The sequence below is a fragment of the Triturus cristatus genome, chromosome 1_2 (genome assembly GCF_964204655.1).
Source record: "Triturus cristatus chromosome 1_2, aTriCri1.1, whole genome shotgun sequence".
Lineage (NCBI taxonomy): Eukaryota > Metazoa > Chordata > Amphibia > Caudata > Salamandridae > Triturus > Triturus cristatus.
In genome coordinates this window covers 171,807,660-171,834,155 of record NC_140580.1, presented here as the reverse complement: position 1 = coordinate 171,834,155, position 26,496 = coordinate 171,807,660, and the positions used below count along the sequence as shown (strand labels likewise).

General features: G+C 50.5%; 1 protein-coding gene across 1 annotated transcript in view; it reads left to right on the top strand.

Annotated features, from left to right (window-relative positions):
- SMC3 (structural maintenance of chromosomes 3) overlaps nucleotides 1–26,496 on the top strand; it is a 789,692-nt gene that overhangs the window by 572,734 nt on the left and 190,462 nt on the right. Inside the window, exon 23 of the mRNA XM_085603430.1 lies at nucleotides 2,713–2,821. Within this exon, the coding sequence (XP_085459556.1) occupies nucleotides 2,713–2,821 (109 nt within the window). The remainder of the gene's footprint in view (nucleotides 1–2,712; nucleotides 2,822–26,496) is intronic.

Genomic DNA, 26,496 nt, shown 5'->3' with positions numbered 1-26,496 from the left:
CACACGTAGCCAAACAGAGCCACCCGATAGCGCACAGGGGTACTGCTCGCACAAATGTTTCCAGATCCGATCGGACGCCTGGGAAATTCAACGGTAAGGAATCTGCAGCTAGATATTGTCTCTACCAGATAATTTTGTTACCGAAGGTAAGTAATTTGTTCTTTAGTAGCATAAGTTCAGGGTTGTTTGTGAGTGGTAGGCTTAGAAATGTTTTCACTGTAATGGTCAGTTGAGAGGTAGCCCTAGGGCAAGGGTTGGAGATGTAAAATACACCCTTTAAATTTTGTCTTTCCTCTAACACTCACTACTCCTCAAAAGACCATCACATTGTCTCAAATATGTTTCATTAAAAATGTACCAAAGCGAAGTGTTTGCCATGTAAATGTTATCAGTCCAAAAAGATTATTTGATTTCTGAAAAAGGCCTCCGAGTGCATTATGTTATGTTTGCCCAGTATGAGAATGCGGAGTTTCCTCAAACGGCTTTTGAAGAAGAATTTGAGAAACACGCAGAAAGGAATATTTTGTATGGGGGACAGTCTGGTAATTTATGTGAAAAAAGAGGAACAAAGCAGGTTAACATTTCCGGATCTTCCAGGCATTGATCCTGTAGCCTGTGTGCTGGAAAGGATTCCACATGAACCTAAACAGCCTAGAACAAGGACTTCCCATAGGAGAGGGCATGATTATTTCAATTCCACCCATTTCAAATCCACTTCAATGTCTGCATCCTTTACTTTGACCCACGCTAACTAATCAGTGTCCCGAATTCAGGACCAAAAAAAGGGGTCGACTTCAGTCAAAGATCGGTATCAAATAGAGATTTGACCTCCATTCAAAAATGTGGGTTTTCTGAGATCATCTCTTTGAAGCTCAGTTACATTTTAGGCATGCCTCTGTGATTTCCGCTCTTGAAGAAGCCAAATCAAGTCAAGAATAACTTTATTTTGGCTCAGATAACCATAAAAAGCTTTACAAATTAAAAAGATTAAAATACAATACATATAAAATTCACAATAAAGTTAGACACTTTGTGAGCTACAACTATATCATATTAAGCTTTTACAGAAGGACAATTTAGACAACTGACTGTGATCCTAGTAGTCTCTATACAGATTTTACTCATAATGCTTTCTGATCTCAATGGAGCCTCTTGTATAATTAACTACTGCAATACAGATTCCAGCCGTAGCCAAAGACTGTAAAAAGTTAAAACCATCAATATATACATGTAAGTACGAGTATTTCTTAGTAATGGGTGCAGAAATCTAGTTCTCTCCGATTTATACAAAGTGCAAAATAATATAAAGTGCATAATGCTTTGAACAGAGTCATTATCACATGGGCAGGGCTTAAGCTTGTTTGACCACCCTCCTTGGCGAGGAAATGCCTGCAAAAAGTGCATGGTGCATAAACTGAACCTAGTTAAATAAAATCAGAACTGATACTTAGTAGAGCAGGATAGATAAAATTGTGCAGGGGCAAGAAGCAAACGGAGGTCTCCCATATTGTCATGTTGGTAACTAAAAAGCCTATTGCCCTAGAACGGTACGCCTCCTTGATAATACCTTTGGCATTCAGGTGAATTCCTTCAGGGTTTTCAAAAAAGTATGCCAGACCAATCTCATGGTATTTCCTCCTTAAATAATGAAACCATGGAATCTTTAAAACATTGTCTGATTTTAGGCAGTCTTTGATAACATCACGTGAAAACGTTAAATCCTCTGAAGTCCATCTCTTGGCACATAGGAGCAAAGGGGCACTGCCTGTACGGTCTTCTATAAATTCTAGGCCAAGTTCTGTGTGGTAGAATATTGTAGGAGCACTATTCGGGAGCATCAGTAATTTTTTCATAAATTAATTTTCGATTATACAAGCTCTTGACTTTTAGCGTAGCCCCAAACCCCACCTCCATACGTGACAATAGAGAGACATTTGGCTCTTTAAAGGGTAATTAGTTTCTTCACAGGCTTATGCCCCAATTGACAAGCAAAACAAAATAGTGCAGCCATTGCCCTACTTGTCTGCTGCGCTCTTAAGTTTAAAAGTGGTTCCAATCTCAACTGATTACTAAAACGATTGACCAAGTATGAAAAATGACAGACCTTTTCTATCTTCTTTTCCTGCACAATAAAAGTTGTGGTTTTAGGTCCACATACCATAGTATATGATTTGATAAAATTAACTTTTAAATCAAACGAGTTCATAAAATCAGTAAAAGCATCAAGAGATTTCTGCAAACTCATAGCTGTCCTTGCTAGTAAAACGGTGTCATCTACATAAGATAAAAGCGTGACATGTTTATTGCCAATTTTGGTAAAATCAAGTTCCTTTCTTAATAAGAAAGCATCCAACCCATTTGTATAAATTAAAAACAGGAAGGGGGCTAGCATGCATCCTTGCCTGGCTCCCTCCGTAGAAATAATTGGGTGTGGTTTATTTTTTTCCCCTTTATGCCATATCTTATTGTGACTCTGGTACCGAGTGAAGCCTGCGGAGTAGAAGCATTTTCTTTTCTATATATGAGTAACTTATTCTCAATTTAAACTGGTGCAGTAGACATTGCATAGTTGTGTGGTTTTAGTTGAAATTTTGCTTTGCGTTCTTACAGTTTATAACACATGATTATGATATTTTGTGATAGAAACAGAGAGATAAAATAATGCTTTGTGTTAAAGAAAAAATGTATTTAATAATGACATATCTTCCAAAGGAACTGAATGAACTTAGAGAGACTGAAGGCGGAACCATTCTTACTGCCACTACATCTGAACTTGAAGCAATCAACAAGCGGATAAAGGACACCCTGGCACGATCAAATGGTTTGTAATCTCAAAAGATCTTTAGCAATTGAACAAGTTACATAGGCTGTGTTTGAAATCATATATGTTGTATAGCCAGCCTTCATTCATTTTATTTTCATGTACAAACTACCAGGTCCTGTATAAAATGCTTTGTGTGTTCAGTGTTTACAATCATTTTAATCAAAGAGATACAAAACAAATATTTAATTATAATGAAATAAGCACTTGTGTTATTTTTCCTCTTTCTGGCACCTGTGAGTGGTATGCTGCTTTTCTCCCTGCCACCTGTGTGGCAGGGAGAAACATTAAAGATCTTCCCTTGGCAGAGTACCTCCCTAGGACTCTGATTAGCCTGGATAAAGGAGACTAGACTTGTTAGTTCTGAATACCAGAGACTGTTTGGCATATCTAAATCTTCCAGAACGTTTATTTCCGTCCTCCGGTTCTTCCCGCCCACAGGCATTAACAGAGATTCATGGTAGGATTCCAGCACTACCATCTCATGGTTCTTCCTTTCGGACTGGCAGCTGCTCCTTGGCGCTTTATGCCAGTGCAGGCAATTGTTGCAGCTTCACAACAACTATCAGGTGTCCATTTATTTCCATACTTGAATGACCGGGTTTTGGAAGCGCTGGTCAGAGAACACCTTCAGCAGACGATGATTGTCCTCCATGACTTAAGATTTACCAACAATTTCAAAAGGTCCCAGCTCTCTCCCATGCAGAGGCTGACCTTCATAGTGCCATACTGAACACAACCCATATTAAAGCCTTTCCTCCTCCGAGGGTTGTGGATATGCTGGAGTTCAAACGTTTTTGACTATGACTCAGATCCTAGTCGTGGACATCTTGCATCTGTTTGGCCTTATGAATTCTGTTGGAGGCACAAGCAAAATGGCGGATGTAGAAAGCTGGCTTTTTATGTAGTGATGGCAATGTGAGGGCACACCCTGTCCAGTCAGCCCTTGTATGGTTTACAAGGCTTACTTTAATAATATCAAGTGCTCTATTTGTGGTAGTTTGGTCGAGCAGCTTAGACATATCAGAGGGGAGTGTTAAGCAGAAGGGGGGTGGGAGCACACTGCTTCACCTGTGCTTCACTGATGAGTGTTAAGCATTTGTTGTACACACACAGTCAATAAATGGTTCACACACTCAATAAGAAATCTGCGACCACTTTATAAAAATAAAGCAGATTTTTATACGTGTTTACACACCAAGCTCTTTAGAGTAACTTTAGTACAAGTGGAGATGTTGATTTTAGAAGGAAATTGAAAAGAAGCTCAAATAACGGTTTTTGAGGCATGCACTTGAACGCTAGGAGAACAACACACTTAGCAGACAGGTACTTACAAGCGGAGTTCAGAGGTGCCCTTTACTACTTAAGGTGCTAGGGGAGGGGGGCAAGGTCCAAAGTACCACCAGCAGTTCACTTTACCTGCCCTAGTATGTCCGGGTGCGGAGTGGCTGGTTGGGTTGGTATCCTCGAACGCTACACCATTAACGTCAAAGGGACCTGAAACAAAGGCTACAAGGGGGGACTTGGGGACGGGTCTGGATGAATCCCAAGGGGGGGGGGGCACAAGTCGTGGGGACCCCCTAGGCCCAGGGGACGCAGTCAGAAGTCGTGGACCCAGGCTGTTGAGCTTGGGTGCAGAGGTGCTTGGCTTGCTGGCCACTTGAGTTTGAGGCTCTCAGTGTACTTGCAGAGGGGAGAAAAACAAGGCCGCAGAGCCTCTCTGGTTGTGGGACTCATCTGTCCTTTCCCTCGACATGCAGAAAGGCTTCCAAGGCTGTGGAATCCAGGCTGGACAGAAAGCAAGCCTTGTGTGGTGCAAGTGTTCTGATACTCATGGTGTTGGTGCTTGGTGGGAGTGGGGGGGCTCCTGGAGGGTCTGACGTCTTGAATCTCTGCTGAGAGACTGGGCTGACCTCTTAGAGCGAAGGAGACCTCCTCCTGAAGTGGTCCTCCCTCAGTAGGCCCGATGGCCAGCAGCACAGTGAAATGGACAGACGTGTTTGATGCAAGCGGATGCAGGGGGATGGCTCCTTCACCCCAAGGGAGATGATAGCTGGTTGTTGAAGTCCTGGACAGTCTTTTAAGGGTTGGAGAGGATGCACAGCTGCAGGATTAGTCGGGTTTTTGCAATTTCTAAGGAGCAAGCAGCGAGGTAGGGTTTGTTGCCAGGTTCTCGCGGTGTCTTCTTTGTCCTTCAGTTCCCAAGAAGTCGAATCTGCAGACCTGGTGTCGGGGGACCCTTAAATACTCAATTTAGGGCGTTCTAGGGGAGTACGAGGTAGTAGCCAATGTGCCACCTACCCCTAGGGTAATTACACCCTTTATAGGACCACTTCCTGTGAGGAGTGGGCATAATCCTGCACCAGATATCCCTATTTCAGAAACAAGTCTGTGGTGGCAGGCTGAACGGTACCAGTTAGCCAACACACTAAGAGACTAGCAGGGCTACAGGGGGCTCCTCTAAGGTAAATCTGATACTGGCATTAGTACAGATTTAAAAAGGCAAGATGTTTGATAACAAACACCATTACTTTCAGTGAAGCCATAATGTAGCTGGGTAACTCGTAATGACCATTACATGTCCTCAACATGATTTCCTGAGCACTTGCAATGCCTAGCAATGGAACTAGGCATCACAGGGTCACATTTTCTTTTGCAGACGTGCCCTCATGTAATATAATGCACCAAGCCTTAGTGCTACAAAGAACTGCTACAGGGGTGACTTACATGTAGCACATGCAGTGTACATGGGCATTGCACACAGGGAATGGGCAATGTCGTGTTTTCAAAATGACTTGTGCAATGCCACATATCCTACAATGGTAGTATGCCTGCAGTTTGAGTGTGAGTCCCCTTGGGTGGCACAATACATGCTGCAGCCCTTGGGGACCCTCGTTAGTACCCATGCCCTGGTTACCTGGGGTACCATTTACTAGGGTCTTACAAGGGTGCTAAAGTCCTTGCCAATTGGGTTACAATCAACACTTTTGTAGTTTTAGGAAATCAGCACTGGCACTGGGGCCTGGTTAGCAGGGACCCAGTACACTTCCAGTCAAAAGCATCGGTACCAGTGGGCAAAAAAGTGGAGTGAACATGTCTAAATGAGGCACTTCAGCGGTTCCTGAAGTTACAGTGGTTCCAGCATCATGGGAGTCTCATGGTTCAGGTGCAGATCTTCTACTCTGTTCATCTGGATTTGCACTGGCGGATGGACTCCTCCATTCTTTTGGTGTGCTTTTCTTTCAGTCCCCTGCAGGCTTGGGCTACCATGGTCAGACTTCTCCTTTCTGGGTTTGGGTACCTCTCTGTGCGATATTATAGCACTTGTACTCTGGCTGATGTCAGAACAGGGCCTGCACCTAAATGTGTTTGAGCTTTGGGCGGTCTGTATTGCATTGAAGATGATTCTCCCTTCCATCTCAGGAAGCAATAATTAAGATTTTGTTGGGCAACATCACCACCGTCAATTATAATATATAGCAGGACGGTGTGGGGTCCTAGATTCTATGTTGATGCAGCTTGCCTGTGGAACAGTGTATGGCAACTGATAATTCACTGTGGCATCCATTTATGTTGACCTCTAGAACTCGTTTTATTCAGTTATGTAAGCTGCAATGTCTGAACCTCGTTCAACATTTTGACTAAGTCTTGCACAGCATCTCTTGGCAGTGGTTATTAGAATTTATATGGTTCCTTTACTATCTTCATGTTTCTCCCTGACCAGCATTCTTAAAGTCTCCTCCACCCTCACTCCATGTATATTGTTATCACTCCCTATGGCACCCCTTCTGTCTTTGAAAACTGTTTTCTCAGTGGAAATAACTTAGTCCATAAGATCAATGTACTTCAGGCTCTTTTGGTTTGTTGTTTCTTCACTTTATTCTACCACAGTATAGTGGTTCTACAAACCTGTCCCTCTTTCCTGTCTAATGACGTACAGCCTGTCACATTAACCTGCTACCTCTTTTCCATCCTTTTTTCTTCTTCATCCCACCACGAATGAACAGTGACTGTATAGACTGGAGCCCAGCCATGCTGGACCCATAGGACAATCAGCTCTTTGTGGGCACCCTGGAGCCAAGAAGGGCAAAACAGTAACCAAGTGCCCAATCTTACATTTGGTTGCTCTTTGTATTAAGGTATGCTCTGTCCAGGCCAAAAGCGATCCTCTGGCTGGCATCCCTGTTCACTCCACAAGGGCCTATGGCTGCTTGCTTCCAGGGCTGTCACCAAAGGTGTTCTGGTGGCTGACATGCAAGGGGTCCACTCTACATGGTCATCCTTACATACTTTCCCAAACATTATTGCCGCTCAGCTCAGGTGCGCAGTGATGGATACTTTGCGAAGGATGTGACTTTCTTAGTAAATCAGCACTATTCAGTCCCACATCCCATAGGGTATTGTTTGGGACTCTCGCATAAGGTGAGAAATCTCTGGGAAGAAGTTTCCATCAGAAGAAAAGTTAGTTATCATTGGTTAATTGGTGAATATTTCTAGTGGATACATATCTTCCTTACATAATCTTCCTGCAGATTGCTCATCTCCCTACCTCCTCCCATGTGAGTTATTGCTGTGATTAATAAGAACGAATGATAAGCAAACATAGCATATACTGTGTGTATATATACTGTGTTGTTTCTGTCATTGATGCTCTCTGGGGTCCTCTCCACATGCCTGTGTGGGGCAGATAAAGAACCTGGAACTGACACCAGCATATTTATTGCCACCTTGTATATCTGATTTTATCCCGATTTTACCTCCTGGGTGGGCAAAGTCGTGGCTGAATCCACATTGCAACCCCTCTCAATGGTGGAAGGCTATTGCTGGGGAAATAGTTTCCAGATCCAGTCTGACACCTGGAAGAAGCTCATAAGGTGAGGAATCTTGGAGAAGATATAGTATCTATCTGAAATATTGTTATAGAATGTGATTAACATTTTCTTCTTTGCTTTTAGTATGTAAGGAGCCTACTACGCTGGCAGAAGAAGGTCTCCATACTATAGATATCTGAAAGAGGCACGTTAGTGATTCCTTACCTTAGAATATCCCCAGGCGTCCGAGTGGATCCGGAAAAGTTTTTCGGCAGCAGTACCCCTTGCGTCGGTAGGTGGCATCAGGCGGCTCCGCATCAGTCGCTGGTGTCGTAAGCGCCGAGATGACATCACAAGACTACTTAGGCGCCACCCATGCGCGCTGACATCAGTTCTTTCTTTTTCCACGCCAGTAAGAGCAGATCCGGTTAGAGCACGTACCTTAGTCACTTTTTGACTATCTATTTGAGACTTTTTGTAAGTTTGCCTGGTTTTAGGTCTTGTGGGGCCTGCCGTCGCAATATGTCGGTGACGGACACCCATGACGTCTGTCTCTACTGCCTGGAGATCGACCACGACTCCCGGGCCTGTATGGACTGTTCGGCCATGGCCCGAAGGCCTTGAGGGAGCGGCGCCGGAAGCTGTTTGAGGTCCGGCACTCGTCCCCGCGCCATTCACGGTCCAGGGAACGCTCGCGGGGCTACCATCATCGCTCCTTGGGCCCCAAGTCTGCACCCCCGGATTCGCGTAAGAGACGACACAAAAAGAAGTTGAAGAAGCGTTGTCGCTCTCCGATGCCCCCCGTCTGTCCCCGGATGCGGACGAGGGGGACAGGGGTTCTGCCCCTGTGGCTCCTTCGGAGCCCGGGAGTCCCGCGGCCTACCCACCTTACCCAGGTCCGTCGGCGACTCCCGCACAGGTCCAAGAATTTCTTGCTACGATGGACCACCTGTATAGGCCTCGGGCTCTCAGCGGCACACCCTTGGGCCCCGCGGTCCCATGTCGGGGTCGTCTTGGCACCGCCGGCTTCTCCGGCCCTGGCGCTGCAGCATCCTGTGCCGCAGGCTGCGGCCACAGCGCCACAAGGTCCCACGCTGCCAGCTCCGGCCCCAGCCCAGCCCTCGGCTCCGGCTCCGCAGTGGATGCCATTTGTTCCGCCCCTGCCCAGGTTCGCGGACACTTTTGTTCCTACCGTATGTTCCCTGCGCCGTTTGTTCCTTCCCCGGTCCCTGCCCTGCCGCCGCAGTCTGTCCCGCGTACGGCGGAGGTGGAGGACGACTGGGAGGGGTTCAAGGACCCTCTTGCTCGTCAGTGTGACTCCGAGCAGGACTTGGCGGATGAGTTAGAGGAGGCCGGCGGCCTTGATCTCTCCTCTGACCCGGGGTTTGCCTCTCCTCCACCTACCATGGAGGAGGGCGCTTCGTACACGATGGTGCTCTGTCTGGCCGCTGAGGTCCTCCACCTTGATCTCCCAACAGTGGCCCTAAAGACTAATCTCCTCACTGAGGTGCTCCAGACAGCGTCCACTTCGTCGGAGCCCCTGTTGCCGTTTAACGACACCCTCACTGACGTCTTACTGGGCACTTGGTCACGGCCAGCCACAGGGGCCCCGGTGGATAAGAATGTCGCCAGGCGTCATCGCCCGGTGCCGGGTGACCCTCTCTTTCTGACCACTCATCCTATGCCCGAGAGCCTGGTCATCCAAGCTCCGACGTCCCAGAGTGCCTTTCCCACGGCTCCGCCGGATAAGGACTCTAAGAAGCTGGAGCAGTTTGGCAAGCGGTTGTTCTCTTCGGCCAGCTTAGGGCTGCGGTCGGTGAACATTGCATGCCTCTTGGGCCGCTATTCCCACGCGGTGTGGGATGCCGTTGCACAGGTGTTGCCTCAGTGTCCTGAAAAGGCCCAAGCTGTGCTGTCCCAAGCTGTTGCCGAGGGTTAAGATGCAGCGAAGTTCGCCATTCGGTGTGGTTTGGACACCGCGGACTCACTTGGTAAAGCAATGTTCGAGGCATATGAGCTGCAGATTGTACACTTAGCATAGGTCGCCATCTGGTGTTGGGCCCGGATGTTTGCAGTTTGTTTTTCTTCTTGGACAGTCTTTGGAAGTCACGAGTTTGGTGACTCCTCCTTCGGTCCGTACTGCGCATGGGCTTCGGCTCCATCCTCAGATTGTTTTTTTCCGCCATCGGGCTCGGATGTGATACTTCGTGCTCCGGCTTCGAACTTCTACGGTTCCAGCCTCGACGGAAAATCCTCGATTCTTCGAGTTCCTTCATCATCTTCATCTCTCGAAGCGGCACTTTTCTCCATCCCGTACATCGACACCGGCCTTCGGGCCCTCCGCGACTCCGGTCCCGGCCGATGGAAAGGACTCCGTTCAAAAAGTGCCCAAAATGTGGGTCTAAATTTCCCCACACCGACCTCCATCAGGTGTGTAACCTTTGCCTCTCTCCGGAACACGAGGCTAGAGACTGCCCCGCCTGCAAGTCTTTTCGATCGAAGAAGACCATCCGAGATCGAAGAGCTCGACGCACCATGGCGCACTCATCCTCGGCAGCTCCACCGGACATCTTCGGAGACGACGCCGAAGCTTCGGGGCAAACACACACCGAGCAGGAGGAAGACGTCGTCAGCGCTTCCGAGGCCGACGACTCCGACGTGGAGGACGTTACACCAGCGCAGCGGGCCGTGAGTACTATGCCCCCTCCCACCCCCGCGCCGAAAACCAAAGAGACTCAGGTTACTCCCTCGCCTGCCGGCCTGGGCAAAACCAAAACCAAAACTTCGATCACCCCACCTTCGGGCCCGGTGTCGAAGCACCCAAAGTCTCATGGCAGCTCGGGATCGAGCCAGCCGACACCCGGTGCCGAAAAACAGCATCCGGCACCGAAGACTGCAAAATCCAGCTCGACTCCGAAACCACCGGTGCCGAAGCCTGGACACTCGGTGCCGACCAAACACAAACACAAATCTGTCGGCACCGACGCTCCGGCGCCGAAACATCATTCGACGCCGAAACACCCGGAGACCTCAAAAAAGCATGGCGCACACAGACCATCGAAACCCCCGGTTCCGAAATCACCGGTGCCGACAGACGACTCGACACCGTTGGCTCTGTTTACACCGGACCCTTTACAAAAGACTTTGTCCAAAGATCCAAAGACTGGGCTTTTGACTATAACTACCAAGAAAAGACGCCTTGATGCTCCGGCTCCTCCTCCTCCACCCAAAAGGAAGGACTCTGCTACTTCTCCCCTCAGAGTGCCCTCCCCACCACCGTCTCCCCTACCCACTCCACCTCCCCCACCGCCTCCACCTCACAGGTCTCCGCCACCTTTACCTCACTACGATCCGGCCCCATCCCCAGATCCGGATGATGGGGATCCGGACAATTACCCGGCGGACGCCCCAATGGATCCCACTCCACCAGGGACCCCAGATCCATGGGAGGATTACAATAACCCTGATATACCCAATGTACCTCAGGACGACCTATACCCATCAAGGCCGTCTCCTCCAGAGGACTCCTTAGGGTTTCATCATTTAGTGCAGAGAGCAGCACACTACCATGGGGTGGACATTCACAGTGAACCAGTAGAAGAAGACTTCCTACTGGATACATTTGATATACAAGACAAATCTACTTCCATTTTACCCATGCTTAAGGGTGTCACCAAGCACGCTACAGAGGTGTTCAAAGACCCTGTCAGAGCCAGAGTACTTAACCCTAGAATAGAGAAGAAGTACAAGGCGGCACCCACAGACCCTGCTTACATCAAGGGCCCTGCTCCCCTAGATTCCCTAGTTGTCTCCACAGCTAGAAAGCGGGCTAACTCCCAATCCTCAGGAGATGCCCCACCGCCAGACAAAGAATCTAAACTTCTGGACGCGTCTGGTAAACGCACCGCCTCCCAAGCTGCAAACATGTGGCGCATTGCAAACACACAAGCACTGCTTGCGCGATATGATAGAGCACACTATGACGAACTAGAGGCTCTTATGCAGCACCTTCCAGAAAAATACAAGCACAAGGCTCATGACCTCATACAGGAGGGTAAACTAATCACAAACACCTCCATTAAGTGTGCCCTCGATGCAGCCGACACTGCTTCTAGGGCCATAAATACCAGTGTCCTGCTTCGTCGCCACGCCTGGCTCAGGATCTCAGGGTTCAAACCTGAAGTCCAGGCATCCATACTCAATCACCCCTTTGACCAGGAAACACTCTTTGGGCCAAAGGTAGACGAAGCGCTCGAAAAGATGAAGAAAGACACAGACACAGCAAAGTCTATGGGGGCACTCCAAACACAAGCCTCCAAACGTTCCTTTCGACGCTCGTCCTTTCGTGGCACAGGTAGAGGCTCCTCCACCGATAACGCCTCTACCTCCTACAAGTCCCCTCCTCAAAATACCTTTTCAAAGGGCAATCAGAGAGGTGGTTACAGGGGTAACAACAATAAGGGCAGGGGCAAAACCAACAACACCCGCTCTGCCACCCCCCCCCGCACAATGACTCCCCTCCGCTCCCCCCAGACCATTCCACTCCGGTCGGGGGCAGACTACAAAACTTTATCCACGTATGGGAGTCCATAACATCGGACAAATGGGTGACCCAAATTATTCGGTCAGGGTACTGTCTAGAGCTAACATCTACCCCACCCAATATCCCACCAAGGCACCGTCCAATGTCTCAAGAACATTCCACACTGCTCAAACAAGAGGTACTTTCACTCCTGCAAAAACATGCTATAGAGCAGGTCCCCGTCAACCAACGAAATCTAGGGGTCTACTCTCTATATTTCTTAATACCAAAGAGAGACGAGACCCTCAGACCCATTCTGGACCTCCGGCCTCTAAATGCCTACATACACTCAGACCATTTTCACATGGTCACTCTACAACAAGTCCTCCCACTCCTCTGCCAGGGAGACTTTCTCACAACCTTGGATCTGAAAGACGCATACTTTCACATTCCAATACACCCCTCTCACAGGAAATACCTCAGGTTCGTGGTGGACGGGCAACATTACCAATTCACGGTTCTCCCCTTCGGGGTCCCCACCGCACCACGGGTGTTTACCAAATGCCTAGCAGTAGTAGCAGCACACCTCAGACGTCAACATATTCACGTCTTCCCTTACCTAGACGACTGGCTGATAAAAGCCGCTCCCTACCACCAATGTGTGCAGCATACAAACAGCACCATCCAACTGCTCCACCAGCTAGGCTTCACGGTGAACTACCAAAAGTCCCACCTCATACCTTCTCACACAAAGCAATACCTCGGGGCCACTATAGACACCTCCAAGGGTATTGCCTATCCAAACTCAGCCAGAATCACAAGCATTCAAGCCTTACGCAAAACATTCCTTCCTCAGCACTCTCTTCCAGCAAGAGTGTTTATGAAGCTCATAGGAATGATGGCGTCTTGCATTTTCATAGTGCCCCATGCAAGACTCCACATGCGTCCACTTCAAGAGTGCCTAGCACAACAGTGGAACCAGGCCCAGGGTCAGCTGACGGATCTGGTGTTGGTGGACGGCCGCACACATCACTCTCTGCAGTGGTGGAACACCACAAACCTTTCCAAAGGGCGGCCGTTCCTGGACCCGGTTCCTCAAGTGACTCTAACAGCGGACGCATCGCTCTCCGGCTGGGGAGCGCACCTTCTACACCTCACCATGCAAGGTCTATGGACGCCACAGCAAAAATCGCTCCACATCAACCATCTGGAGCTCTTGGCGATCTTTCTAGCCCTAAAATCTTTCCAAAAACAGATTTCGGGCAAAGCAGTCCTCATTCGCACAGACAATATGACTGCAATGTATTATATCCAAAAACAGGGGGGGACACACTCTCCCCAGCTCTCCCGCTTAGCCCAGAGCATATGGAGATGGGCAATTCCTCAAAACATCTTTCTCCTGGCACAGCACGTTCCAGGCGTACAAAACACCATGGCAGATCTGCTCAGCAGACAAACGCAACAAATACACGAATGGGAACTGCATCCACAAGTTCTTCACCCATTCTTCCAACAGTGGGGGCATCCTCAGATAGACCTCTTCGCCACCCACGAAAACAAAAAATGCCCAAGCTTCGCCGCCAGATACCCACACCCATTGTCCAAGGGCAATGCGATATGGATGAACTGGTCAGGCAGATTTGCATACGCCTTTCCACCTCTCCCACTAATTCCATTAGTGGTCAGGAAGCTACAACAGCACTCCCTCACACTCATTCTGGTAGCTCCGACGTGGGCCAGGCAGCCGTGGTACACCACGCTACTACAACTGTCAGTGGTACCACATCAAAAACTGCATCTATCCCCATGCCTCCTAACCCAGAACCATGGAGAAATCAGGCACCCGGACCCAGCTCAGCTCAACCTGGCGATCTGGCTCCTGAAATCCTAGAATTCGGATACCTTAACCTTCCCCCTGATTGTATGAACATCATCATGGAAGCCAGACGTCCTACCACTAGAGCATGCTATGCCGCAAAGTGGAAAAGATTTGTAATTTACTGCCGTAACAATACAATCAACCCTCTAGATGCATCCATACAGCACATCATATGCTATCTGCTCCATCTTCACAGGTGTAACCTGGCATATTCATCCATACGCCTACACCTAGCAGCGATCGCTGCTTATCTACAAAACAGGCAGCATTCATGGAAGGCCTTAAACGAGTAATTCCTCCCAGGGCACCACCTTCCCCTGTGTGGAATCTAAATTTAGTTCTTACACGACTAATGGGTCCGCCCTTCGAACCAATGCACAAATGTGAGCTACAGTTTCTCACCTGGAAAACAGCTTTCCTTGTAGCTATCACTTCCCTTAGAAGGGTTGGTGAAATACAAGCGTTCACCATACAGGAACCCTACATACAAATGCATCACAGCAAGGTCATACTTCGCACAAATCCGAAGTTTCTGCCCAAAGTCATTTCCCCCTTCCACCTCAATCAATCAGTGGAATTACCTGTCTTCTTCTCGCAACCCCAATCTGTTGCAAAAAGGGCCTTACACACACTTGATGTAAAAAGGGCGTTACTATACTACATACAAAGAACGCAACCCTTTAGGAAGACTAAACAATTGTTCGTTTCCTTCTCTCCACCACATAAAGGCAACCCCATTTCAAAATCAGGGATAGCTAGGTGGATTGTAAAATGCATACAAATTTGCTATCAAAAGGCAAAGAGAACATTATCTGTCCCCCCTAAAGCCCACTCTACAAGAAAGTTAGGGGCTTCTATGGCTTTTCTAGGGAATATACCCTTAGATGACATCTGCAAGGCAGCCACATGGTCTACACCGCACACCTTCACAAAACACTACTGTGTAGATGTGCATTCCAAGCAGCAAGCTAGGGTGGGCCAGGCTGTACTAAAGACACTTTTTCAAACAGCTGCAACGGATACCGGTGGTCGCCGCTAAGGTTGGGTACTGCTATATAATCTATGCTAAGTGTACAATCTGCAGCTCATATGCCTCGAACGGAATATGCTACTTACCAGTATGCATCTGTTCTTGGCATGTAGAGCTGCAGAGTTGTACACGCCCACCCGCCTCCCCGGCTACCTGTATCCGTTCCAGTACATCTTATTTAGATACAACACATGGGTTTCTCACTGTTATTACTACGCTCCATCATTTCCCTGTTGGCGAAAAACAATCTGAGGATGGAGCCGAAGCCCATGCGCAGTACGGACCGAAGGAGGAGTCACCAAACTCGTGACTTCCAAAGTCTGTCCAAGAAGAAAAACAAACTGCAAACATCCGGGCCCAACACCAGATGGCGACCTATGCTAAGTGTACAACTCTGCAGCTCTACATGCCAAGAACAGATGCATACTGGTAAGTAGCATATTCCTTCTACGACTGTGGCGCTTCGTCGCCACGCCTGGTTGAGATCTACTGGGTTCTCACCAGATGTACAAAGCTAACTCATGGACATGCCCTTTGATGGCATCCGCCTATTTGGCGATAAGTGCGCTGGAGCGTTTTAAGGACTTGCGGGCTACGGTCAAGTCCTTAGGTCTTTCCACAAAAAGCCCGGTCACTCCTAGTTTTCGTTCCTTTCGTGGCCACGGCAGGGGTGCCCAGGCATGTTCCTTCAGCAAGCCTGTGCAGAACCAGCCTCAGCGCGGACGCGGCTTCCGCAGGGGCGGATCTGGGAATCAGCGTGGGGGTCAGTCCACCTCCGCTCCTGCTGCTTCTACCTCCAAACCTTCCTAATCCGAGCTTTGTGGAGCACCCCCACGCCAGTGGGTGGCAGGATCCGCCATCACCTCCCCCACTGGCAAGCTGTCACATCGGACAAGTGGGTGTTGCAGATCATACGCAAGAGTTACTCCCTTCCCTTTCAGTCCACCCCTCCAGCCATGCCACCTCAGTCCCACCGCATGTCGGGGAAACACTTGGCAACTCTCCAGCTGGTAGTTACGACCCTCTTGGCCAAGAGGGCCATCGAGTGCGTTCCTGGACCGGAAGTAGGGTGTGGTTGTTATTCCCACTACTTTCTGGTCCCCAAGAAGGACAAAGGGGATCTGTGTCCCATCTTGGACCTCCAGAACGTCAACCACTTCCTCCGGAAGGAGTAGTTCAAAATGTGGACTCTGGCTCAGGTCTTGGCTGCCCTCGACCCTGGAGACTGGATGGTAGCGTTGGACTTGCAGGACGCAGATTTTCACATCCCCGTCCTGCCGGCCCACCGGCGTTACCTGCGGTTCACGGTAGGCCCGGGGCATTTTCAGTTTGCCGTGCTCCCCTTCGGCCTTACCAGCGCTCCTCGGGTGTTCACGAAAGTGATGGCGGTGGTCGAAAGCTCATCTCCGCAGGTCATGGGTGTCAGTCTTCCCCTACCTCGACGACTGGTTGTTGAAGGCGGGCTCGCCCCAGGCAGTCGTCTCCCACCTTCAGACTACGGCCGACCTCCTGCATTTGCTGGGGGTTCTCCATCAACGTGCCGAAGTCGCACCTGAGTCCCTCTCAGCAGCTCCCCTTCATAGGAGCGGTGCTGTATTCGACGCGGTTTCAGGTTTATCCTCCCGAGCAGCGAGTCCGGGATATTCAGGCTATGAGTCTGATCTTTCAGCCTCTATCCCGGGTTTCAGTCAGGATGACCCTCCGGCTCCTGGGCCTGATGGCCTCCTGCATCCTGCTAGTGCAACATGCCAGATGGCATATGCGGGCTCTGCAGTGGGACCTGAAGTTCCAGTGGGCGCAGCATCAGGGCAACCTGTCCGATCATGTCCAGATCTCGGAGGGCACTCCACGACAATTGCAGTGGTGGCTCACAAATCGCGATTGGGTCAATGGAAGATCCCTCTCTCTTCCCCAACCGGAGCACACAGTGGTGACGGATGCATCCCTCCTGGAATGGGGAGGCCACTTGGGAGAGGTGGAGATCAGAGACTCTGGTCTCCGGTGGAGTGCCGGCTCCATATCAACCTTTTGGAGCTTCGGGTGATCTGACTTGCACTGAAGGCATTCCTTCCCTTTGTCCGGGGAACTGTAGTGCAGGTGTTCACGGACAACACCACCGCCCTGTGGTATTGCAACAGACGGGTTGGGGTGGGGTCGTGGACCCTATGTCAGGAGGCTCTGCGCCTCTGGACATGGCAGGAACATCAAGGCATTACCTTGGTGGTTCAACACCTGGCAGGTTCTCTGAACGCCAGGGTGGACGAACTCAGCCGCCGGTGCATGTTGGATCACGAATGACGTCTTTATTCGGAGGTGGTGCAAGGTCTCAGCAGTGGGGAGAACCTTGGTTAGATCTATTCGCCACCGAAGAGAACGCGCAGTGTCATCAGTTCTGTGCATTGGAATTTCCAAGACTGCACTCGCTTGGCGACGCTTTTCGTCGCGAGTGGAGTTGCAGTCTGTTGTACGCCTTTCCACCTATACCACTTCTGCCCAGAGTGCTGAAGAAGATTCGGCGCGACCGGGCCCAAGTCCTCCTTGTGGCTCCGGATTGGGCACGAAGATACTGGTATCCCGAGCTACTCAGCATGGCGATCGATCCCCCAAGCCGTCAGCCTCTTCGGGAGGATCTTCTGTCGCAGTAGCAGGGGACGGTCCTCCACCCGAACCTGTCCAGCCTTTACCTCCATGCGTGGAAATTGAGCGGTGACGGTTGACAGCTTTCGATCATCCTCCCGAAGTCTGTGATGTCATTCTGGCAGCCAGGCGTCCCTCCACTAAGACGGTATACGCCTGCCGGTGGAACAAGTTTGTGGCGTGGTGCACAGCAAAGTCTGTCGATCCCCTTTCTGCCCCTCTTTCTGAGGTCCTTCTGTTCCTACTATCCTTGGCCCAGCAGGGCTCTGCTCTGGGCACTATCAAAAGTTATCTTTCGGCCATCTCTGCCTTTCTGAGGCTTCCAGATCAGCCTTCTCTCTTTAAGTCCCCGGTTGTTAGCCGTTTCCTGAAAGGCATTACGCACAAGTTTCCTCCCGTGCCTTTCCTAACGCCTCAATGGAACTTAAATCTTGTCTTGACCTATCTGATGTGTTCTCCTTTTGAGCCCCTTCATAATTGTCCTTTACATCTTCTCACTTTCAAGACGTCTTTCCTGGTAGCTATCATCTCTGAGTGAGTGAGCTCCAGGCCCTGTCTTCTAAACCTCCTTTCCTTTCTGTTCATCCGGACAAGGTGGTTTTAAGGACCCGTCCTTCTTTTTTGCCAAAGGTTGTCACGCCCTTCCACATCGGGCAGACCATCACTTTGCCTTCCTTCTTTCCGCCTCCGCATCCTTCAAGGGAGGAGGAGAGGCTCCACCGTCTGGACCTGAAACGCGCGCTCTCGTTCTATCTGAGGCGCACACAGCAGTTCCGGGTGGATGACCAGCTCTTTGTTGGCTACGTGGGCGCCAAAAAAAGTCGAGCCGTGCACAAACAAACCATCTCTTGGGAGGTCATTCTGTGCATCAAAGCATGTTACTCGTTGGCTAAGAAGGAGCCTCCTGTGGGGCTGCGTGCCCATTCTACCAGGGCAGCGGCAGCCACTACTGCCTTGGGACGCGGCGTTCCCTTGCAGGATATTTGTCAGGCAGCTACGTGGGCCTCGCTGCACACGTTTACCAAGCATTACTGCCTTGACAGTCGGGTCCGGAGAGACGGCTTCTTTGGCCGTTCTGTTCTCCATGACTTTCTGGTGTAATCTATTCGCAGACTCACCACCGGGGTTGGTATTGCTGGGGCATCTGTTCTATGGTAAGGAATCTATCACTAACGTGTCTCTTTCAGATGCACAAGTTACTACTTGTGTAACGATATATCTGTAAGAGACATTGGTTAGTGATAGATTCCTTACCGCCTCATGTGAGAAAGTGGCTCGGTATATACTGCTCCCTAATAGGTACAGGGTGTACAGAGTCCACAGTCCCCCAGGGGCTGATAGAGGTTAAAGTTAGGTATGACCTTACTCTCTAAAGTGGTAGCTTGGTCGAGCAGTAAGGCAGTACCAGAGGACAGTGTAAAGCATTTGTTGTACACACTCAGTCAGCAAATGGTCTCACACACTCAATAACTGAACTCTAGGCCAATGGTTTATATATATAAAATATATGCTTGTTTTATTTTTAGAACAACAAGGGGAATAAAAATATACTTTCTCAGAATGAGAGGATGAATATAAATACTTTTGCAATAAGCAATGGATTTTTGTAATCAGTCACAGTTGGTTGCAATAAACAATCCTATTTCCTAAACATAACAATGCATTGAGCTCAATGGTAAATTCAGGTTATTTGTAATGAATTACTTTTCAGATTACTTTTGGAATTCCAGGTCTGGCTCCTAGATCCAGCCCTGGGTCAGTATTCAGAATCAAGCGATGAAAGTCGACTTAATAACTGTAATGATTTTTAAATAATATTTAGCTATTTCAAAAGTTAGCACTTAGAAAATATTTCAAAGAAAACATTCAATGGATCTCTATGGCAAGAAATTCAAATTGCAGGTAGAGTACTTTGTCGTTACTTTAGTAATCCAGGACTGGGTACCTAGACCCAGGACTGAGGTCCTTATCAAAAACAGGTAAGTAATTACGTTTGCAGAAATTGTACGATTTTAAAAGAATATTTCAAGATTGCAGAAATCGACACTTAGAAGAAATTTCACAGAAAAGCAGACAATGGTTTCCTATGGGAGAAAAATGAGTTAGAGGTAAGTATAGTTGTGGACACTTTTCAGAGTCAGGGCTGGGCACCAAGATCCAGCACTGGGAGCTCATCTAGAAGCAGGTGAGTAAATTCGTTTTTGTCACTCGGCTGATTTTTGGTGAATATTTGCAGTTTTGAAAAGTTCACACTTTGAAGATTTTTCAAGAAAAAGCCAGTCAATGTTACCCTATGAGGAAAATGAAGTTAGCGGTTTAAGGGTAAGTACTCGACTGGCATAGTTGAAATTCTGGGCATAGACTCCGGGGTCCCCCAGTGTCAGGTCGGTACAGTCAGTTCACCCTCAGCGGTTTCAGGACGGCCGGGTGCAGAGAGAGTTAGGCCCAATGTTAACCTATGAGGAATAGGGGGGCCTGGTTTGGTGGCTGCTGACTAGCAGGCCACGCGGCTGTGGGAGCTGGGCTCCTGGTCACTCACGCAGGGCAAGTGGGGAAGTAGGCTAGTGTAGAGATTGCACTGCCAGGGCCACTCGGGCGGCTGGGTGCAGGGTGCTTTTGAGCCGTCGGGCGCTCAATGGAAATCAATGGCAATGTTCCGGGTTGGAAAAAGGCTGCAAGCTTGGGGACGAGGATGCTTCAGGTGCCACCACCACTTCGAGAGGTAAGTTGGGTAGTTGTAGGTTAGGTGGGTACCCCGGGATTGGGCACAGGGGGCCGCAGGGCGCCGGGTGCAGGGGTGCCTTTTGATGTCGGAAATCTTACCCTCTTGTTGATCGCGGTTGGGGTGGCACTCTGTTCTGAGGCTGCAGGCTTCTTCCGGAATGTCGAGGGGGGTCCTTGGGTGCCGGACTCGGGGTCACAGTCGCCGTGGGGTCGTCCTCAGGGTCTTTGTCCACTCCGGCACTGGCCAGGCTTGGCTGGTGCAGAGTGTGTTGGGTCCGCGGTTCCGGGCTGCTGCCAGGGGTTAAAAATAGGTTTCTGAGTAGAGCCTCTACTCATGGGAGTCCCAGGGGCTTAGAGTTCAAAGGTAGCCAGGTCCTCCGGGGTTTTTGAGGTTGCTGGCCACAAGAGATGCCGCGCTGGAGCAGGAGCAGGTTCGAGGGTCGACAGGCCGGTAGGGCTGGGGCCAAAGCAGTTGGTGCCTTCCTCTTTTTAGCAGCTGCAGGGCAGGTCTTTGTTCTTCTTGCTCTTCTTGCTCTTCTTGTAGTTTCGAATCTGGGATCTGCCGAAGGAAGGTTCAGGGTGCCCCTAAATACTAGATTTAGTGGCGTTACAGGTAGGTGAAGGCCAGGGACCAATGGGTCCTTGTCCTGGGGTGGGTACACCCCCTATCCTGCCTCTCTCCTGTGGGAGGGGGGGGGCAGTAGCCTAATCCTGATAGGGTAGGGCCCCCCATCTTCAAGATGGCGATAGCCCGGAGATGTGCTTCACCTCGCCTCCCCCACCTGAGGGGTGGGGTGGGCAGGCTGGCACATTCCCTGTCCTTGTATGGGGTTTCCGGCCAAGCTTCCCTCCAGAGTGGGGGGTTGCAGAGGCCTGGGGAATCTCCAAGAGGCGGCATGCCTTTGAAGCTTCCCTTGGCTCCTGGGGGAGGAGATTTATCACCTCACCCAGGACGTGCATTGTTGCAGGCCCGGGAGAGCGAGGGCTCTCCCACCCAGGGGTCCAGCAACGTGTCTGCTGTGTGGCAGCCTGGGCAGCCTCAGAGCAGACGTGGATTGTAGGTTAGCTGTAAGGGGGCATCTCTAAGATGCCCTCTGGGGTGCTTAGTACATTAAATCCCACACTGGCATCAGTGTGGGTTTAATGTGCTGAGAAGTTTGATACCAAACTTCCCAGTCTTCAGTGTTGCCACTATGGTGCTGTGGAGCTCGTGTTTGACGAGCTCTCAGCACCATGTACTCGTAAATGGCAGCACTGTACTTACAGTGCCCAGGAATGGACCTGGGTACTGTAGGGGCACAGGGCTCCTGCTCCTGTGCCCACACCATAGGAATAAGGCACCCAGCCAGAGGGGTGGCTGACATATGCCTTGGCAGTGTAGGTGATGGGCATGGCACACAGAGATGTGTGCCATGTCGACTCTTTGTTTTGTCCTGCACCCAGACACTCAGCCTGCAAAGGCAGTGTGTGTGTGTAAGGGCACAGGGCCTCTAAGGATGGCACAATGAGTGCTGCAGCCCTTAGAGGCCTTCCCTGGTCACAAGGCCCTGGGTACCTAGGGTACCATTTACTAGGGGCTGACATGTGGCCAGGGTTTGCCAATGGGGAGTTTGTATTTTAGGGAAGGAACACAGGCCCTGGGCACCTGATTGGCAGGCGCCCAGGGCACAGCAAGGAAAAGTGCATCAGCTATTAGGCAAAAAGGGGGGTGGTTACTGCAACAGAAACCCACTTTCTCACACCTCACCCATCCTCCCCGTTCTGCGAACTGATTCTAGGGTTAAGGTCATCCCTTTCATGGCCCTAGTTTCATGGCACCAGTGGTCAGTTTCTTGCATGGCTCTGTGTTCCTGGCGCAGAAAGCAGAAAGTAGTTTACAGAACTGACGTCCGTGCGCATGGGTGACGTCATCTTGGCGCTTACGACGCCAGCGACAGACGCTTAGCCGCACGACGCCACCGACCGACTCGCAGGGGTACTGCTGACGAAAAACTCTTCTGGATCCAGTCTGACCCTGGGGATATTCTATGGTAAGGAATCTATCACTAACTAATGTCTCTTACAGATATATCGTTACACAAGTAGTAACTTGTGCGTGAGGACTGTCCTAAAATTCTTTTTGGATACAACAAAAGATTTGAGGAAATCAAAGCAAATGTTTAGCTGCCACTTTTAGATTTGGAGATTCCTTTTTTCAAAACAATCTATTTCCAGATAAATGGTATCCTGTATAATACAATATTGCAAGTTGAGTAGTAAGGTTTTACCAGATGGAACAACAAGAGCTCATTCAATCTGATAGAGACATCTAGCGCAGATTCCTTACCTTTAAACTTTCAGGCTACAGGCTGGATTCTGAAGATATTAGATAGCAGTACCCCTGCGCGCCGCTAGGTGGGGTCGTTTGAAGAGAGCTACCCCCTGTCACTTTTTGACAGAGTTTTTTCGACCTTGTGTAAACTCATTTTGGTGTGTTTGGAATGTCCAATAGGTAGACTTCGAGGTTCAAGCCGTGCGGCGCCTGTCACCGCGCCATGTCAGTAACGGACCCGTACCTCGTGTGTCTCTGGTGCCCGGAGCACGGCCACGATGCGAATTCGTGCTGCGATTTCTGGGCCATGGTGCCGAAGGCTTTGAGGGAGTGGTCCCTGAAGCTGCTTGCAGCCCGGCACGCAGCGCGGCGGTTGCCTCATCGGTCTCGGTCGAGAGGGAGGTTTGAGCATCATTCTGGGGGCTCGAAGTCCTCTTCGTCAAAGTAGTCAGGTAAGAGGCACCACAAGAAGCACAAGAAGTCGAAGCATGCTTTGACTTCGCCCCATCTGCCCCGCAGTGAGACTGAGTTCTAGGCCCCGTTCCGCGGAGCGGGCACCTGGGTCGACTCTGCATCTCCCTTCCTTTCCGTGGGCTGGAGCGACCCCTGCCCAACTTAAGGAATTTTACGACACCATGTGCGCTGTGTTTGGGCAGCCTGACCCTGCCGGCGGGCCTTCGGGTCCTGCAGATCCAGGTGAAGGAGATCCTGTGGACCCCGCCCCTTCGGCTCCAGTGCAACGGCCTCCTGTTAGACCCGTTCCCGGTCCGGTCACACTTTTCACAGCGACCTTCCCTGGCACTATGTCCAACGCTGAGGTCTACAGAGCCTCCCCCATCCCGAATCCAGAGGATATGGAGCTGGTCTGGCATCCGCCAACGCCGAGACCGGCGGCAACGGAACCGTACAGCCCCTTTCTGAAGGTTTAGGGTTGGAGGAAGAGGAATGAGAGGGGGAGCAGGACCTCTTAGAAATCCTGCAGCCCCAGGACTGGTAGGAGTAGCTCTGGGTAATTCTATTGGCGTCGTTTGGTATGGTGGTGCGTAGGGCTGCTGAGGTTCTGGAACTGCAGCTTCCTACAGTGACGGTCAAGATGAATGCCTTGACGGAGGTCCTACAGCCTGGTGTCTCCTCATCGGAACTCTTGCTGCCTTTTAACGAGTCCTTAACGGATGTTCTTCTGGGCACCTGGTCCAAACCCAGCACAGGGGCTCCTGTGAAGCGAACGATTGCCCACTGCCCTCACCCTGCACCAGGCGACCCACTTTTCCTCACTGCACACCCCACCACCCAAAGCTTGGTGGTCCAGGCTTCCAATTCCCGTGGCACATTACCTTCTGTCCCTACAGACAGGGAATCTAAACGGCTGGTCACTTTTGGAAAGAATAGTTTTCTTTCGTGAGCCTCGCATTGCAGTTGGTGAACACCGCATGCCTTTTGGGCCGTTATTCTCATTCTATATGGGATACTGTTGTCTAGGTGTTGCCTAGGGTCTCAGAGGAGGACCGGATCCTGCTCTCCCAAGCAATAGACAGAAGAGATGCAGCGAAGTTTGCAATTCGCTCTGGCTTGGACACGACGGATTCTCTGGGCAGAGCGATTTCTTAGACGGTGGCCATCAGGCGCCATGCCTGGGTGAGAACATCTGGCTTTTTGGGGGTTGTCCAGGCAAACCTCATGGACATGCCTTTTGATGGCTCACGTCATGGAGCTGAGGCTGACCGCTTCAAGGATTCACGTGCTACGGCCAAATCCTTGGGCCTCACTACTACAACCCATCCTGCGTCTGCTTTTCACTCCTTTTGTGGCTATGGAAGGGGCTTCCAACTGCGCCAACCCTATTCCAGCCAACGGGTTCCGCAAGTTCAGCAACCCCTGCGGGGCCGTGACCGCGGTTCATCCCGTCCTCGAGGGTTACGAGACCAGAAGCCAAGCCACCATCCCCTCCTCCACTGTAAAACCTTCCTAGTCCAGCCCTTCGGGGTCACAAGCATTCAGTGGGTGGCAGGATACGCCATCACCTCCAACGCTGGCGCAACATCACCTCGGACTGGTGGGTGTTGCAGATAATCTGAACGGGATACTCCCTCCCCTTCCTCTATGCCTCCAACTCACGATCAGCTGACGGAGGATCATCTTGCATTACTCCACGAGGAAGTCAAGGCTCTCTTGACCAAGGGAGCTATAGAGATGGTTCCAGGGCCAGAAATAGGCTGTGGTTGCTATTCCCGCTATTTCCTAGTTCCAGAGAAGGACGGAGGTCTCTGTCCTATCTTTGACCTCAGAGCCGTCAACTACTTCCTCAAGAAGGGGAAATTCAAGATGCTCACTCTGGCTCAGGTACTGTCTGCCCTGGACCTGGACTTGCAGGATGCCTATTTACACATTCCCGTCCTGGTGGCTCATCGCTACCTGTAGTTTACAGTGGGCCAGGAGCACTTTCAGTTTGCTCTGTTGCCCTTTGGCCTCACCAGTGACCCGCGGGTGTTACCTAAGGTGATGGCGGTGGTAGCAGCTCATCTGCGGAGATCAGGGGTTCCAGTCTTCCCCTTTCTCAACGACTGGTTGTTGAAGGCGGGCTCGTCCCAGGCAGTCGTCTCCCATCTCCAGACTACGTCGAACCTCTTGCATTCGCCTGAGTTCATCATCAGCGTGCCGAAGTCACACCAGGCTCCCTCTCAGATGCTCTTTATCGGAGCAGTTCTGGACACAGTGCAGTATCTGGCTTATCCTCCCGAGCGGCGAGTCCAGGATATCAGGGCTATGATATTGATATTTCAGCCTCTATCCTGGGTTTCGGTGAGAATGACTCTGAGGCTGCTGGGCCTCATGGCCTCTTGCATCCTCCTTCTGGACTGTGCCAGATGGCACATGTGGGCTCTGCAATGGGATCTGAAGTTCCAGTGGGCGCAACATCCGGGAAATCTCACCAACCTGGTCCAGATCTCGGCGGGCACTGTGAAAGACCTGCAGTGGTGGCTATCAAACCGCGATTGGGTCAGAGGCAGACTCCTCTCCCTTCCCCATCCAGACCACACAGTAGTGACGGATGCGTCCCTTCTGGGATGGGGAGGCCATCTGGGAGAGATGGAGATCAGACGACTCTGGTCTCCGGCGGAGGCCTGGCTCCATATAAACCTGTTTGAGCTTTGAGGCAGTCGGCTGTCACTTCTTGGTGTCCATCAAGGGGAGACTAGTTCAGGTGTTCACTGACAACACGACCCCCATGTGCTACTGCAACAAGCAAGGTGTGGTGAGTTTGTTGACCCTGTGTCAAGAGGCTTTGCAGCTCTGGACTTGGGTGGAACATCTTGGCATTACCCTGGTGCTTCAGCATCTGACCAGTTCTTGGAACCCCAAAGTGGACAAACTCAGCCGAAGGTGCCTACCGGATCACGAGTGGCGTCTCCATCCAGAGGTGGCGCAAGGACTTTTTCAGCTGTGGGGAGAGCCTCGGTTGGATCTGTTCACCTTCGTAGAGAACACACAATTTCAGCAGTTTTGTATGCTGGAGTTACCAAGGCGGCACTCACTCGGCAACGCTTTTTGTCACGAGTGGAACTCCGGCCTCCTGTACGCCTTTCCGCCCATAGCACTCCTACCCAGAGTGCTCAAGATCAGGAGCAACCGGGCACAAGTCATTCTTGTGGCTCTGTACTGGGCATGGAGAGTTTGGTATCCCGAGCTTCTGGCAATGAGCATCGATCCTCCGATCAGGCTGCCCCTTCGGGAAGATCTACTGTTGGCGCAGCAGGGGAGGA